This window comes from Oncorhynchus mykiss, chromosome 5 (assembly GCF_057628025.1).
Source record: "Oncorhynchus mykiss isolate SJ-2025 chromosome 5, ASM5762802v1, whole genome shotgun sequence".
Taxonomy (NCBI): domain Eukaryota; kingdom Metazoa; phylum Chordata; class Actinopteri; order Salmoniformes; family Salmonidae; genus Oncorhynchus; species Oncorhynchus mykiss.
This window is the reverse complement of record NC_143026.1, coordinates 34,796,681-34,812,651: the sequence shown is the minus strand read 5'-3', so window position 1 is coordinate 34,812,651 and position 15,971 is coordinate 34,796,681. Positions and strand designations below refer to the sequence as shown.

General features: G+C 44.0%; 2 protein-coding genes across 9 annotated transcripts in view; both read left to right on the top strand.

The window, feature by feature from the left end:
- The first annotated feature begins 304 nt into the window (after positions 1-304).
- tmem230a (transmembrane protein 230a) lies at positions 305-8,787 on the top strand. Of its 4 annotated transcripts, none has more exons than XM_021602550.3 (4): positions 305-503; positions 5,391-5,505; positions 5,673-5,795; positions 8,309-8,787. In XM_021602550.3, the coding sequence occupies exons 2-4, from the start codon at positions 5,404-5,406 to the stop codon at positions 8,447-8,449; spliced, it is 366 nt and encodes a 121-aa protein (XP_021458225.1). In that variant the 5' UTR covers positions 305-503; positions 5,391-5,403; the 3' UTR covers positions 8,450-8,787. The 4 variants fall into 4 exon arrangements, with proteins under 4 accessions (XP_021458225.1, XP_021458224.1, XP_021458226.1 ...); XM_021602549.3 differs by having other exon boundaries at positions 305-510; XM_021602551.3 differs by lacking the exon at positions 305-503 and adding an exon at positions 667-1,062.
- A 1,282-nt stretch (positions 8,788-10,069) lies between these two features.
- Positions 10,070-15,971, top strand: part of igsf9a (immunoglobulin superfamily, member 9a) — a 33,355-nt gene continuing 27,453 nt past the window's right edge. For 2 of the 5 annotated variants that reach the window (XM_090234594.1, XM_090234590.1), the window contains exons 1-3: positions 10,080-10,184; positions 14,844-14,938; positions 15,090-15,284. In XM_090234594.1, coding sequence (XP_090090720.1) covers positions 14,878-14,938; positions 15,090-15,284 — 256 coding nt within the window. In that variant the 5' untranslated portion in view covers positions 10,080-10,184; positions 14,844-14,877. Of the gene's footprint in view, positions 10,555-14,843; positions 14,939-15,089; positions 15,285-15,971 lie in introns of all 5 variants that reach the window. The other 3 variants (XM_090234591.1, XM_090234593.1, XM_090234592.1) reach the window with 3 other exon arrangements.

Here is a 15,971-nt window from a genome sequence, read left to right as displayed (position 1 = left end):
TTGGAGATCACCAATGCATGTAGAGGTTTTCATAACAGCTACCATTTTAACAAGCTGATAGTGAGTGAATACTTATTTTGTTATATTCATATAACATACTACATATTAGAGTTAGGAAAAAAACATGTAGGGTTAGTCACCCAAGTTATTACAAGAGTCATTCAGTTTTGTTTGCCATATTGCTTATAATACCACTAATTGTATAAAGAGTAGCCAGGGGTAGCATGCCAACCAGTCTATTTACTCTGCCCTTACTAATATGGCCGCTCGAGACGGTCAACCGTAGAAGCCTGTATGGTGTACCAATTCTTGCGCGCGCAGCCACGAATACGGGAAAACAAGGAAGCAGACAGAGGGCTTGGTGAAGTTCTGTAGATAGAAAACAAGTGAACAAAACACTGTAGCTATTTGTAAAGTCTATCACTACCGCGAAATGAGCATTTATTGGGGAAAATAGTATTACGTTGATGACACTTATTATTTTGCGTCCAGCAGTAATACAGGTGAGAGGTAATGTTTATTTAGCTAGCAAACTATGCCAGCTCATCAGGGGTGTATACCGCCGATTCGGTTATAAAACGTTTATTAAACGGAAGCAAACGAAACGGGGAGGGGCCTACCTGACTTTTGTCGAATAGAAACAACCGTTTTTGCTCTGTTTGCTTCAGTTTGTTTATTAATTGATAAACGGTTTCCGTGATGAATACACCCCCCTTTGAATGTAGCTAGATAACGTAACTGTCAATAACACTGCCCAGTTTGCCAAAAACATTTTAAAGGCTAAATTAATCGAAAGCATCGTTAAATCTCCGAGCTGTTTCACAAAACCATCGTTATTGTACTACAAAATGCTCGTAATCTAGCGCCTGTCTCAGGCCATTCGTAGAACAGCTAAATGCGTTAGATGTTATGTTTCACTATATTGGGTTACATCCGAGGTGAGAATTTACAGATTTACAGCGTACACCTGTGTCCGACCCCATGGCCGTGACACACGTTCTCTTTAATTTTCTCGGCGGACGTCCGTATGTTTTGAGGTAGAAACTTTCAGAATTTCGTATGGTAAGTCACTGATCAGTGTAATATCTAGCGTGGAAGTATACTCACTGGCTGTTTGCAGCTGGCCATATGGCCAGCCCCTCATGAGTGCTCGACTCGCTGCACGCGGTTGATCTGTATTTTCCGCCGGTGGTTTGTCGTGCTTGTGTTTCTTTAGCGTTTCACTACGACGCCGTGTGCATTAATATATTGGTGGAACTTGCTGCCACAAACTTGAATTTACCTTACACAACTTGCAGACTGGCTTGTTCTATGTGTGTGTTGTGAATTGATGTAATGCTGCGCGGGTTCTCTGCTAATTATCCTGCGGGGTTTTTACTTGTTCATTCCCTTGCAGTGTGCGATTGTCGTGGTGGGATTTCCACTACATTGAGACATTAACTTTGGAGTTCCTTAAAAACGGGTGTAACTCCATATGGTGCTGTTTTTACTGCTTGGATATTAAACCGGCTACGTATTATTGCAGTTGGCATAAAACGAATAAATCAAATCCATTACCTGTTTTGCTGTTTTTTTTGTCTGCCTGTTTCTCCCTGTGTTTGCAGAGGTACTGGATAATTTATCATTCCTCCAAGCGGGTCATGACATAGCACTCCCAGGGTGTCGGACCCCTGCTTCGTTGTTTTGGCTGAGTTTATGGCTTCCCTTTGTGATGGTGCCATCCCCTCTGGGGATCCGCATACCTTGTGTATGCACTGCCTGGGTATGAGCCACGCAGAGAGAGCGGTGGAGCTCCCTACTGGATGCCTGTTTTGTGTGGTGCCTGCACCTGGCACAATTGGAGGCCATGCGCGGGTGGGTCGGCCGGTCTCAGGCTGGGGACGAGGTCCATCCAACAGGAGTGGTGCGGCAGCGAGCTGTTAGTCCCTCTACTGGGCCCAGTACCCCTCCCAGGAAGCATGGCCGGAGCCACTGCAGGTAGAGCCCATCTGTTGCCAGTCCTGGACGGGGGCATGAATCGGCCGGGACCACATTGAATGGAGGGTACATTTCCTGCGTCAGGAGGTTGATAGCTTCAATGGCGATGACAACTGTTCCCTGTTAACCAGTAATAGGCTGTTCCTGGGGGACGGTGCTGGCACTGTTCACCATGAGCGGGGCTACCAGGCTGACAGGCCATCAGAAGCCGGAAACGGGGCTTCATCGCCCCCAGCGGCTCGAGGCTATGAGGATCCTACTCACTTGGGTAACCACTGCACTGGACATCAACTGGTGGATGGCGATGACTCCAACTGTCCCAATGTCTGCTGAGTTCTGTGAGGCCTTGCAGGGGAGCTGGGCCTCTGCCAGGGCGGAACCCGCGACTGAAGGCGGAACCCCAGAGTCTTTGATGCGGTCTTGAAAGCCACATATGGGTCCCTCTGCACCCTTGGCCTCCTTACCAACTGCTGCTGCAGGCCTACCTGCAGATTCTGTTTTCCCGGCTGCAGGAGGGCACATAGGAGCTCCTCCAGGACGTGATCAAGGTGTCTTGCCTGCTTTCCCTGCTCCAGAGGGATCTGGCCCGCGCCAACGGACGGGCCACGGTGCAGGTGGTTACCTCCCGGCGCCATCTCTGGCTGGCCCAATCGCGTCTGCCAGCTCTCCAGAGCACATTTGCCACTCACCCCATCACCCCAGGGCTGATGACATTCTAGAGCAGACTGATAAGGTTCATAGGGACCGGCAGACCCTGAGATGGTTCAGCCCGCTGCCCTGGGTCCAAGGCAGACGGACCGTCACCACCCACCTGCACCCGAACAACGGTGGGGTCCCTCTCCTTCCCAGTCGCCTCGTGCTAAGGGACGAAAGCGGGGAGGGGCACAGCGTGCGGTGAAGCAACAGCCCATTTTTCCCACACAGGGCTTCCCCGGTTTTTGCAGAGGTACTTTACTGGGTAATTTATCCCTCACCGGGTTCCTATTCCACCAAGCGGGTCACAACATAAGCTTTCCCAGGGCGTCAGACCCCTGCTTCATGGCCTTGTTGGTTTGGCTGAGCTTATGGCTTACCTTTGTGACAGGTGAGATGGTGTTAACCGTCATTTCCATAGGGACATGCCTGGGAGACGCAGGCGCTCAGGATGCCAGAGGAGAGGCAGGACCCCTGACACGCCTTTCCTCGGCCGCTTCTCTCGGTCTCAAAGGGCAAAGTGGGATGAGGGTGTGGAGTCCCCCTGGGTGTTGTCCACAATGCTCGAGGAGTACCAACTCCAATTCCGGTGCCGGCCCCCGTCCTTCAGGGGCCTTCGTGTCACCACGGTGGACGACCCCCTGAAAACCCTGTGGCTGGAGATCTCCTCACTCCTGGACAAGTGAGAACAACAGACCAGCTCTTTGTCTGCTATGGTGAGAGAGTCCTGGGGGCTGGGCTATCAAAGCAGAGGCTCTCACTGGATCGTGGACACGATTACAACAGCGTACTGGCTAGCATGCCAGTGCTGGGATCTGTGGTGGCACATTCAACACGAGGTGTGGCTGCGTCCTTGGCTCTACTGAGATCTGTGTTGTGGCCAGCTGGGCTTCCTCTTGCACCTTTGCTAGGTACTTTTGGGTTGATTCAGCGGTACTAGTTGGTTGGTTCAGCAGTCCTGGGCATCGCCTCCCTTTCGTGGGACTGTGGCAGGACCCCACACACATACATTGACAGCCCCTGCGGCTCGGTCCCACTCTGGGACTTTGCCGCTGGTTGGCCAGGTCCCTCTAGCACCGACTAATCTGGTACGGGTATACCAATATATATTGGAGTGATCCAATATAGTGAAACATAACGAAGATTACTTATGTAGCCATGGTTATGTGAGCTATATGGATCACTCCAATCCTCTACAGTGCTACGGTGCCTCAAAAATTATGTAGAGAACGTGTCGCGGCCATGGGGTCTACGTATAGGGGTGGACCCCAGCTGTGACACCGGTGTATACGGGAGTAAATATCAATATATTGGAGTGATCCATATAGATCACACAACTGTGGTTACATGCGTAACCTTCAATTTTTGTCCTCCCGCGTTACTTAATACACAGAAGATCTCCGCTAAACATAAAATCACATGGTTTCTCTGCCTTTCTGTGACCACCGATAACTTCAGAACGAAGTTGACAACAAATACAAAGCTGACAATGTCTTTTGCAATTGATACAAACGAAGACGTATAAAAAGATGATTCAAATGAAAACTGATGACTGCATTAAAATATAAATACATTAGACTATAGGCATATTGCAATGTATTTAATGTTGACTCAATTGCTTTTATATTTAGCTACTTACTGTCTGTAATTAGTCTCAATATATTCATGATGTGTAGCCTAATGTGCACAATTTGGCAAATCATCATTTAGTACATTATTATAATGTAAGAATTAGAATAGCCTCCTCAATATGTGCAGCCATAGGTGATAACTTTAATTGTGGAATAATTATAATGTTAGTGTAAGTTTTAAATGGGGAAAGCTGATCCGAGAGCAGCGTTTCATTTCTTTAGACTCTATCAGTATCGACACATGCCTCAACGACGCACTTATAGCGAACGTTCTCTTTGCGTGGTGTTTTGGGAAACGTTGGGTGTTACATCTTCGGACTTTGTAGGAATGATGCATCTTTAAAACACTCGTAAGCGAGTTCCATCGCTATCGGGAAACCAGGGCCTCGGTTGTAATCATTACGTATCGCAACGGAAACCGTTTACCGTTTTAAGTACCAAACTGAAGCAAACAGAGTAAATGCTTTGCACAACCTTTAAAAAAATATGTTTTTTACTCGTCATACGTTATACGCTGCTGCTACTGTTATTTTATTCCTAGTTGTGTACATATACAGTATACCTCTTACCTATGGTACCCATAAATAGCCAAGTTATCGTTACTCGTGTATTTATTATTACGTGTTTTACTTTCATAATAGTTCTTTATTTTATTTCTCTCTGCATTGTTGGAAAGAGCACGTAATTAAGTATTTCACTGTTTGCCCACACCAGTTTTTTACGAAGCAGGTGACAAATACATTTGATTTGAAACGGGGAAGGACCTACTTGAATTTGTCCAATAAACTCGTTTTCATTGCAAAACGTTTTCTGTTTGGAGTAATAAACCGTTTATGATGCAAAACGTTTTGCAACAGAGTCGGCGTATTGAATACACCTCTGTTGTGCAGTGCCTAGCCTCCAAGTTGTGTGCCTGTAGCGACTAGCTAGTTACTCTGTCTGTACAGTATTTAGCTAGCTATAGCTACTTATGTAAGTTATAACTAGCTATTCATATATCGCTTTCTGGACACTAAGTTATATGGTCTATATGAGTTTCCATGTTATTTGAATGCCATTCAAGTTGTCGCCTTCTCCATCCTGACACAGCTCCCGTCTTGTAATGATGCCTGCACGCAGCACTGTTGCTGCTGGTGGGGTATCCAGTAACAAAGTTAAGTACTCAAGACTAGCTGGCGATGAGGATGGCTACATTGACTTGCAGGTGAGACACAGACAACTGGATGTTGCATTACATGCATATCTCTCTCACCTCCCAACCACCTATAGTTGAGCCTTTTTGGAGTCATCTCTGTCATATCACATATCATTGTAACCTGTGGTTGTCTTGGTTATTATGAATCCTATCTTTTTACCTTTTATACCAAACAGTTCAAGAAAAGCCCTCCCAAAGTTCCCTACAAGGCTATTGCCCTGGCTACGTTCCTCTTCCTGATTGGCTCCTTACTGATTGTAATCGGTGCGCTTCTCCTTGCAGGATCCATAGAAGTTTCGGTGAGTAGCTCAGACATACATACACTACATAGCCAAAAGTACGAGGGCACCTGCTCGTCAAACATCTCATTACAAAATCATGGCCATTAATATGGAGTTGGTCCCCCCTTTGTTCTTCAGGTAAGGCTTTCCACTAGATGTTGGAACATTGCTGTGGGGACTTGCTTCCATTCAGCCACAAGAGCATTAGTGAGGTCGGGCACTGATGTTGGGCGATTGGCCCTGGCTCGCAGTCGGTGTTCCAATTCATCCCAAAGGTGTTCGATGGGGTTTAGGTCGGGGCTCCTGTGCAGGCCAATCAAGTTCGTCCACACCAATATCGACAAACTGTTTCTGTATGGACCTTGCTTTGTCATGCTGAAACAGGAAAGGGTATGGCTGAATTAGCCGAATCCACTCATTTGAAGTGGTGTCCACATACTTTTAGTGTATATGACGTCATTGCAGTAGCTTGACCTCTTAAAACAACGGTGCCCTTTTTGCGGGCTGATATCCTGGCTTGAAAGAAACCATCAGCAGCAACATCACCTACAGTACTACAGTATTATGTGATGACTTTGTCCGGCTCCTCTATAGAAACAAAGTAATCTATCGCTGGCCCAGATTCACACACTGAGGCAAAAAAAAGGTTGATCAAAGTGGAATGAAGGCAGGATCTTCATTGAATAGCAATGAAGAGTGGGAATTAATTTCCTGATTCTGCTTTGTTCAAGTTTATTTGCCGCTATTCTGAATCTGTGAGCGACAGTAGGCTGTTTGAGATTGCGCAGATTGAAAATGTGCCAGCCTGAATGGCATGATGCTCTGTTCCAAGTTGTCAAATGAGGGTTTGTAAGGTCATGGAAATTAATTTTATAATTGTTGATGTAATTCATGAAAACACACTTAAATATGATCAATCAATAAAAAAAACGACATAGCCTTTATTTAACTGGGCAAGTCAGTTAAAAACATCTTATTTACAATGACTGCCTACCCCATCCAAAACCTCCCCGAACCTAGACGACGCTGGGCCAATTGTGCGCTGCCCTATGGGACTCCTGATCACGGCTGGTTGTGATACAGCCCGGTCTGTAGTGAAGCCTCTAGTACTGCAATGCAGTGCCTTAGACCGCTGCGCCACTCGGGAGCCCTTATTGGAATGACCCTTCAGTGCCTGTCTGTGGTGCTGCGTGTCTGCCAGTGGGCTATTGCCCGTGGAGACAGAGAGCGACATTTCAGCAGCAAGTATAAAATGACAGACAGACTAACTAGATCACCAATTCAAAACATAACTTGTAGCAGTTAACTATAGCTAACTAATCATTTATTTCATTGTTGCCTTTCCACCAGCACTGTAGAGCCAAAATAAAAGCTGGGATTCCCCTCTACACAGTAGCCATGTAATTATGACAACGTAAAACATATTCTAAGAATAGTTTAATTGACAAATAACTTGCTGTGCATAAACATGTATAGTTAGATACATTGTTTTGAAGTAGCATACCTTATCCATTTGATCCCTGATTTGTTGAATGAAGGAATTAAGTATTTGTTTGTAATGTTTAAAAAGCCAAGCCTGCACACCCAGGAGCTCTCCAGATGGAGGGTTGACCACATGCTGACAATGTGTGACTAACAGTGCAGATCTATGTGGGGTGCTAAGTGGCAAAACGGCAGGAGGTGGTAGGTCTACATGGGATCACACAGCAGCTTTCCATTCAAAATGCTTACTTTTTCATGTAGGATATAGTCATGAAAATTTGGTTAAGTCATAAAATGTGTATGAACCATTAACAGTGAATAATCAGAGGTCTCTATAGCATAATGTCATTTGTGAATTTTGGTGGACATAGTCTAATGGACCGACATGGAAAAAGACGGCGCCTGCACTTATTCCATCCCAAGTCATGCACTGTACAATGCTATAATGTAATTGTAAATGACAATGGCAGGTTATTCATTGCTTTCCTCTTCAGGAACATCCTAAAGGGGATCAATGTATCAGGTCTCCTAGGTTCCTCCAGCACCTGGCTGATTGAGTTTGACGTGTAATCCTTTCCTGGGTGTCTGTGCATTTCACATTCCACACCCATGTAGATCAGTGACCATTCAATTCCAGATATTTCAAGAGTTCTCATCTCAACAGTGTGTGCACATAACATCAAAAACAAACCCCTAAATTAAAACCGATTTACATCATTGCATGCCATGAAACATGTAGTACTGTATGTGGTCATCAGTGTCCATTTCTAGCACACTCCCTCTAGTGTGACATCACTTGGAGAATAAATGCTATGTGTGTTGACTGGCCATGTGGGGGTCAGTATGCCTACGTAGTACTTCCTCTTACAGCCCTGCCTTGTCAGGGTTGTGGTGTTGTATGATCCATATGTGCCAAATTGTAATTTGATGGATAGAGCGCCTGTATCTGTGTGTGCGCGGCCTCTCTGTGAAAGATACTGAAACACAGGCTAATTTGTTAATCAGGCACTGATTGTGATACATAAACTAAATAGGCAATTATTTTTCAGCACCCGGACCGTACAGTTCCAGTCCTCATCATTGGGATCCTTGTGTTCCTTCCTGGATTCTACCATTTACGAATCGCCTACTACGCCTCCAAGGGTTACCGCGGATACTCCTATGACGACATTCCAGACTTTGACGACTGAGCCACCTTTTTCCCCCTGTTAGCTGCATGAGACTGTTTCATTTACCTCGAGTATCTCCCAGACTGAGAAACAGCATCACCAAGTGGCTTAACTTTACGCTTTGTTTTATTGCATATCACACGTGTGCAATGCGACTGTGGCTTTGGCTTTAAACTTAACAGTATTTATTACTGATAGAGTATTTAAGATATGCAAGGCCTGTTATATATTTGTCATGACTATCTGTTTGTAATGCTCTCTAAAGATGTGTGATTGGTTGTAAAAGAGACTATCCAGTTTACGTTACAGATTTATGATAATAATAAAATAAACTATCCAATGGCATGGCTTTGTACAAATACCTGATTTTTCTATTTTTTTTCTATTAAAATAGGAAAAATTATACTTCCATTTCTTGATCAACATGCTACTTGTTACTTTTTTGCAGGATACATAGAGCGTCTTGCTAGATTGCACTAATGCACCTCATTTGGTCTTGTTTGAATGTCCTTTTGCTTTCAAGATTTTAAGCTGCAAGTAGCTCGTAAGCGTATACACTGAGTGTACATAACATTATAAACACCTGAACTTTTCATGACAGACTGACCAGGTGAAAGCTACGATCCATTTATTGATGTCACCTGTTAAATCCACTTCAATCAGTGTAGATGAAGGGGAGGAGACAGGTTAAAGAATGACTTAAGCCTTGAGACAATTGAGGCATGGATTGTGTTTGTGCCATTCAGAGGGTGAATGGGTAAGACAAAATATGTATGTGCCTTTGAGTGGGGTGTAGGTGCCAGGGTAACTGGTTTGTGTCAAGAACTGCAACGCTTCTGGGTTTTTCACTCAACAATTTCCCGTGTCCACCACCCAAATGACATCCAGCCAACTTCACGCAACTCAATATTAGGAAGGTGTTTTGTACAATCAGTGTAGGTCTTTGCTATGAACATTGCAATAACAAGGTTTTACTGATACTATAATTTGTCGAAGTGCCCCCTCTTGTGGTCTCAATTGAAACGTTTTTTATGACCTGCCTCTGTTCTGGAATAATAGCTTGAAGAAATATTCCCATATCATCTATTGAAATATTTTTGGGCCAAATCTTTGTAATGGAATGGGAAATATTATTTACAGTCATCGGTAATGGGGTATAATGCATTTGCACCAGGCTTCATTACTGTCAGACAAACTGGAATAGCCTGCAGTTGTTTTTCCAATGGAAATATCATTTTCATTAAAAAAAGCATACATTTTGTGTGGATATTATTAAATTCTTCTTCTAGTGTAGCCTATTTTACATTTTCATTCAGTCTAGTTTCACAAATCTTTAATTGTTTATTTGATCAGCTAGTTTTAGTCCATGCAGGAAAGCAACAGGCTGTATCACAACCTGTGGTAATTGGGAAACCCATAGGGCAGCGCACAATGGGCACAGCGTCGTCGGGGTTGGCCTTCATTGTAAATAAGAATGTGTTCTTAACTGACTTGCCTAGTTAAATAAAATGTTAAAAAAAACAAGAAGGCCTACAAAATACAATTTTAAACCACACACAAACGTGCTAAAAAGGTAAATAGACTGGAGAGTTAAAAGCACAATTGGTTCAAACCTTTTTCTAAAATTGTACGTGCGTGCGAGCGCTTGCCTGCGTGTGTGAGGGAGAGCGGGAGGGGGAGGTGATTGGTCAAACAAGCGGCTCAATGAAGAGGGAAGAGGTGAGAGAGTAGAAACCTTCGCTACGGAGCATCAAAGGTGCAGGGAAAGTTATTTTCTGCTTTTTAGGGTACTTTCTAACATTGGGAGTATCGTGAATCTTCGTATACATGTTGGATATTACTGAGGAAATATGATGGATATACAACGCGTCTAGCAATTGTATTTGAGAATTCAGCGCAGAATGCGCCATCATTGATTTGCTTTAAATTGCATATACTATTCGATATTTCAGTAAGGATCAGCAAATCTGTTGAAACTTGAAACAACATATTTGCCACCTGAGAATAACACGGTGAAACACCTGTAACTTTTGCACTGAGGACTAGAGGAATTACTGAAAGAATACTTCAGACTGACGCACTAAATGGAAATACAACCTGCCTTTATTTGCATTAGTGTAAAACAGGTAAATTGTATTTTGCTAACTCAATTTGTTCCCCGACAACTTCAAGATACATTTTTTTATCTCTTCTGTATGGCTTTTTAAATATTTATTACTAGAACCTTCTAGGATTTAACCTGTTCAAGGACTTAAATGTGAGTCTTGACCTATCTCAAAAGTTATTTTACAAGCCAGTTCTTTTTGAGCGTCTTTATTTTAGACTAACCTCGACACTTGTACCTGCTCTGATGTCGCAGACATGACAAACAGGGAACTGGGATACTTGTTTAAGAGATCACTGGGTTCATTGTACTCTGAGCCAGTGTTTGCAGTTGACTACCATGCCAGCCTCATATTTATTATTTATGCTCAGGTTTAAAGTCCTCCTGAATCACTGGAGTCACGTGGTGTGAGGTGACTTTACTCTTGCCTTAGTAATTTAGGACACACAATAAAAGTAATTGTATAATAGGCTATTGTAAAACATGTGCTAGCATTGCTGTGAATTTGGGTTGTGGGGGTTATGTTAGTTTACTGTAGATTTAAACCACATACTCCAAGCATATACCATTTGATGCTTTTAAATTGAGATTGTTATCACTATTGAGTGAAAAGGGGTAAAAAAAAATAGGCTATAAGTGTGAACTGCATCAGTCATGATGCGATTCCAGCCCACTGGCAAGAGATCTACTGGTAACTCTCCTCCAAACAGAATGTAATCATTTCCCTGATGATTTCTAGGTTCAGGGAAAACCGTCCCTTTTATTTTGCTATTACTCAGAAGATGCCCTTATACCTTGAGGCTTAGAGAATGAGAAGCCTAATTTGTTCTGAATAGAGCACAATATCTCACCTGTGGGGTTCTGAGTGCTTTGTTATGACTAGGAACAACCAGTCCTCATTACCTCAGTCCTCAAACCACGGCTGGCAGGATCAACCTGCATTAACAGGTGTGTAATACACCTGCTTATCCAGTCACCTCTGTGTGATCATCAAAGACACCTTTCAAATCTATTATTTTGCTTGTAGAACATTTCTACATCTCTGCAACAAACACACACACATTCACAGAGCTTCTAAAAATACTTTCAATCACGGCATCACTCAGAGGTGTGGGATCTTTGTGGCCTCTCTTAATATTGCGGCCAATGCCTCACCCCCAAAACCCACATGTGATAGGCCTAACCCGTCTCTTCCGTTTCACATGAATAGAATAAGAGTGAGAATCTCTCTCGCACCCATAGTGCCAAAGGATGAGTTGGAATCCTTCCCTCTTAAATGCACATCTGGCCAAAGCATCTATTTTAACAGCATCCAGAGCTTCCTCTCTAGCCAGTCCAGGCAGGGTTATGGCCGGGTTATAGAGCTAGGTGAATGGGTAAGTATTCTCTAGTGGCTACAAATCAATCGCTGCCCATTTCCCTGATTAAATGTAGTAATACACATAGTATTTCACCAGTAACATTCTCACTGCCCTCCCTGCTTTCCTATATGCTGATAAATCAAAGATAGGCATTGCCCGTTGACTAGGGCTGTTGTTTTTGCTCTACAAACATTGCAGGAGCGTTGTGTTAACGTCATCAGTGTGTTTGTAAGGCGACGCTGCTTATTGGAGGCAGGAAGTGTACTCAGGGAATTGCCCAGGCCTAGGTTGCCACGGTTAAAGAAGCTTCACAGCTCTGTTTCTCACTCTGTCTCATTCTCTTAGTTATGGTTCAATAATGAGTAAACTCCTTTATTGATTAGGCCTAACACTTAACCAAACGGATAAACAACACCTTTTTCCCAATGTTTTCAGACCTTTCACTAGTCTACAACTACGTACAATCTCCTCTCTCTCTCTGTCTGTCTCTCTGTCTCTCTCTCTGTCTCTCTCTCTCTCTCTCGACTATCCCAGTATTGACTATTGCTCTCTCTGTCTTTCTCTCTCTCTGTCTCTCTCTCTCTGTCTCTCTTTCGACTATCCCAGTATTGACTATTGCTCTGTCTCTGTCTCTCTCTGTCTCTCTGTCTCTCTCCCTCTCTCTGTCTCTCTCTCTCTCTCTGTCGACTATCCCAGTATTGACTATTGCTCTGGCTCTGTTTTTCCTCACCCTCTTTTATTGCTTTATTGCAGTGATGTTCCTTTGAAGAGAGAAGCAATCTTTGCTTGCTTTAACAAATCATGGTCGTAAAACTGTACATTCACTATGTATGGCTATTGCACCACCCAAATCACCTCCATTGTCACAGTCCGATTGTACACTCAGGGCTTACTTTGCATTTAGATTAGGATTCAGATTAGGACATCTTAGAATGAGACAGACCTACAGCACAGATGAATTATGTCATCGGTCTCTTTATGAATGCTTAGTTGTCTCTTCTGTGTGGCTGGCCTCCAGAACAGATTATTCTATCTACCTGACCTCCATGCTGGAGTGAGACGGGCATTTAAAAAGCACTGGGAGTAGGGTTTCTTGGAGTAGGGTCTCTTGGGTATTAGTCCTTGTTCATTGTGAGCCAAATGCTAGGACAGTAGGTTTGCTGCTTATCCACAGAAACACAGTCAGCCATGTGTGTACACACCAAGCCCTTCTTCCTAACCAGTCAAACCTTTCATCCTCTCTCTGTTTGGGAGAAAAAGAAGAGGCAGCTTGCTTAGTAATGCAATTGAAATAGAGTGACAACAGACAAGCACACTCAAATTGGTTATTACTGTAGTACTAGAGACTTCCTCATGATACTCAATTTACAAGACAATCTTATTTAATTGCGTTTGTCATCTTGTGCAAGAGAGTCCTATAAAGTTTTATGGTGAGTGTCAATTTATACGTAGCCTATGACCTATATGAAATTGTGTTAACAGGGTGAGTCTTGCTGCACGTATTCAGTTGGTCATTCAGGGAGCGGTCACTGTTGACCTTTTGCTCTCCCTCTCTAATACCGACAGTGAAGCCCCATAGAAAATGGCTTTCTATACATATTCAACTGTACTTATGCACTATTTACTATTGATACTTTTTACATTTCAATGCATTCAATATTTTTTATTGAAGTTAAAATGCATTTTGAATTGCTATGAAATCCTCTTGAGCTTGATTGCAAGCTCTCTTTGGTGGACTTGTTGGTTTGTGGGTGTATGCGTAGGATGACACGTGTCCGTGGGATTTGGTGAGTGCCGCTGCTCCCTCTAAGAATAGCCTTTGCTCTTGCGGTCTGCAGTGGCTCTAATTAACTTAGCGTAATAAGCTGGCATTAGTGGTGTGTGGTAAAGTGTGCTGGGGATGGAGTGTTGAGTGGAGTATTAGCCCGTTAAATCGCTCCCTCACACGAGCACGCCACACACGTCTTATGTGGTCAAGGACTCCAGCAAAACAATCCATGCATCTCTAGCTTTATGGAGGCATACTGTAGGCATCTAGATACAGCCGTGGGCCAATATTTTTCAGAGTGGATGGTCGTCGGGGCAGAACATCATTTTAATAATTTATACACTGCAAATTGACCACAACTAAGCCCAAAAATAGATTGTATTTGAAAATAACAATAACTTCATACCTTGATCATATTGAGACACAATCATAGATTCATCTTTCTTTATTAGAGGGGATACTTGGGAACAAATTAAACAATTTCTTTGCTGAATTCCAGGTGATTTGACCAAAAACTGGTGGGCCCCCAAAAAATGGTTTGCTGTCCGGTTTTGGCCCACAGGCCGCCTGTTGCAGACCCTTGCTGTAGGGTTACTGTAGGTTATAATAGCAGAGGCTCTGACTTCCCCCCTGACTGGAGACCTTCATCATGGATTTATGGTGGATCATAAAAACAAGCACAGTATCGTCTTTGACCTGCTTGAAGGAGCCTACTGCTAGCTTTATGCCACCAATGACGGATGCACCACATGCAGTACAGTGCTACTGGCTGCTGTATGTCTGAGGCAGCCCAGATTATTTCTGTCCTTGACTGCTGACAGCCAACAAGTTCACTAAGCACTCTGAGAAAACCACACTGATTCTTACTGGAGCTGGTCAGGTGCTCTGCAAAACGGACTCTGTAGATTTATGTGACATTTAATGAGCATTGAAGTTATGAGAACCATGTAGGGCTGGGAGGGTTTTGGCAGGGTTGTCTGTTGGATATCCGTTTGTGAAATGATATGGGGTGAATTCCAATCTTGAGAAAGGTACTTGAAGAAATCTAAACACATCTTCCATATGTCTATAAGCTAGACACAACTGTCAGTTCTCTCTTGCCCGCTAGTTTGGAGAGAGGTGACAGGTGTCTGTTTTGTTTGCAAGATGCAATGTGTGACAAGTGTGTATTTTTGTCAACAGATCAAGTATGCTGGAGGCTGTTTGACTGGCAGCTATGGGACCAAAAAGAGACTATTTTCTGGATGTTACCATGGTGACGGCACTGTGCCTTCTGTGTGAGTAGAGTACTTAATGCTTTCCCTCTGTAATGAACTCTCTGTCATTCGCTCTCTCCACAGCCACATCCATACCTGTCCCTACATTCAGCCATTTCCCTCAGCAGGATTATAATGCGTATAATGTCTTTTTTGTTGTTGACCCTCATAGGGGTCACTCACGGTCAGAAGCCAGTGGTGCGTGCCAAGGTAGGGGGTGTGGTGGAGATGGCGTGTAGACTGCCACTCCCTTACGCGGGTGCGTCTGTGCCCCTGCGCGTGGTGGAATGGGTGCGCCAGGGATTCGACATCCCAGTCCTGATGAAGTTTGGAGTGTATGCTCCTCGGGTGCATCCCAACTATGAGGGTAAGTCCATATTCAGCCCATCAGAGGCTCGACTGGGATCTAATCTTACAGTGAGAGTGTTTCATTTCAGCCCCCTGTCAGATCCGTCTCAGCGCTTTGGTATCATCTGTTGCCCAAGGCTGAGGTTTCCAGACCCCAAACAGTTTTTTCCAGAAGCCTTGTCCATTAACACTGTCAAGCCCCCTTTCCTACAGTAAAAGTCCACCCAGACTTCATCCTACCTATATCCTTCCTTAACAGCTATCTTCACTCAAAAAACAACAGTAACTCATCCCTTTGTCAGCTTCAGTCCTGCTAACTGCACCGCACCCCAATGGTCTGTGTGAGCTGGGGGCTTTGTGTTCGTTGGTCCTCTCAGATTGCATCATGGTCTATTGTCCCCATTCCGCCCAGGGTCAGAGAACAAAAGGCAGTCTATGGGGGAAAGAGATCTTCAATAGAGCAGAAATACCTTTTGTGACGGCTTCTGTCCTTTAAAGTCTCAGACAAAGGGATTGACGTGGACAGAGGGAGAGCATGTCTGTGTGTTTTAGGACGAACCTAACTAGAGGAAGATCTGTCTTCCAACGGGTGTGAGATTAGAGCTGTCTCTGATCATTGGAATTTGTGCACGGGTGCAGTGCATTCATATGTGTGTATTGGCTAGGGCTCAGGAATCACACTATACACCTGTTCAGCCAATTCGTA

Coding starts and splice junctions, on each gene's coding strand:
- tmem230a (XM_021602548.3), top strand. CDS start 910: ATGTTTCACTATATTGGGTTACATCCGAG. Junction 939..5,390: donor TATATTGGGTTACATCCGAG/GTGAGAATTTAC, acceptor ATCCTGACACAG/CTCCCGTCTTGTAATGATGC. Junction 5,506..5,672: donor ATGGCTACATTGACTTGCAG/GTGAGACACAGA, acceptor TATACCAAACAG/TTCAAGAAAAGCCCTCCCAA.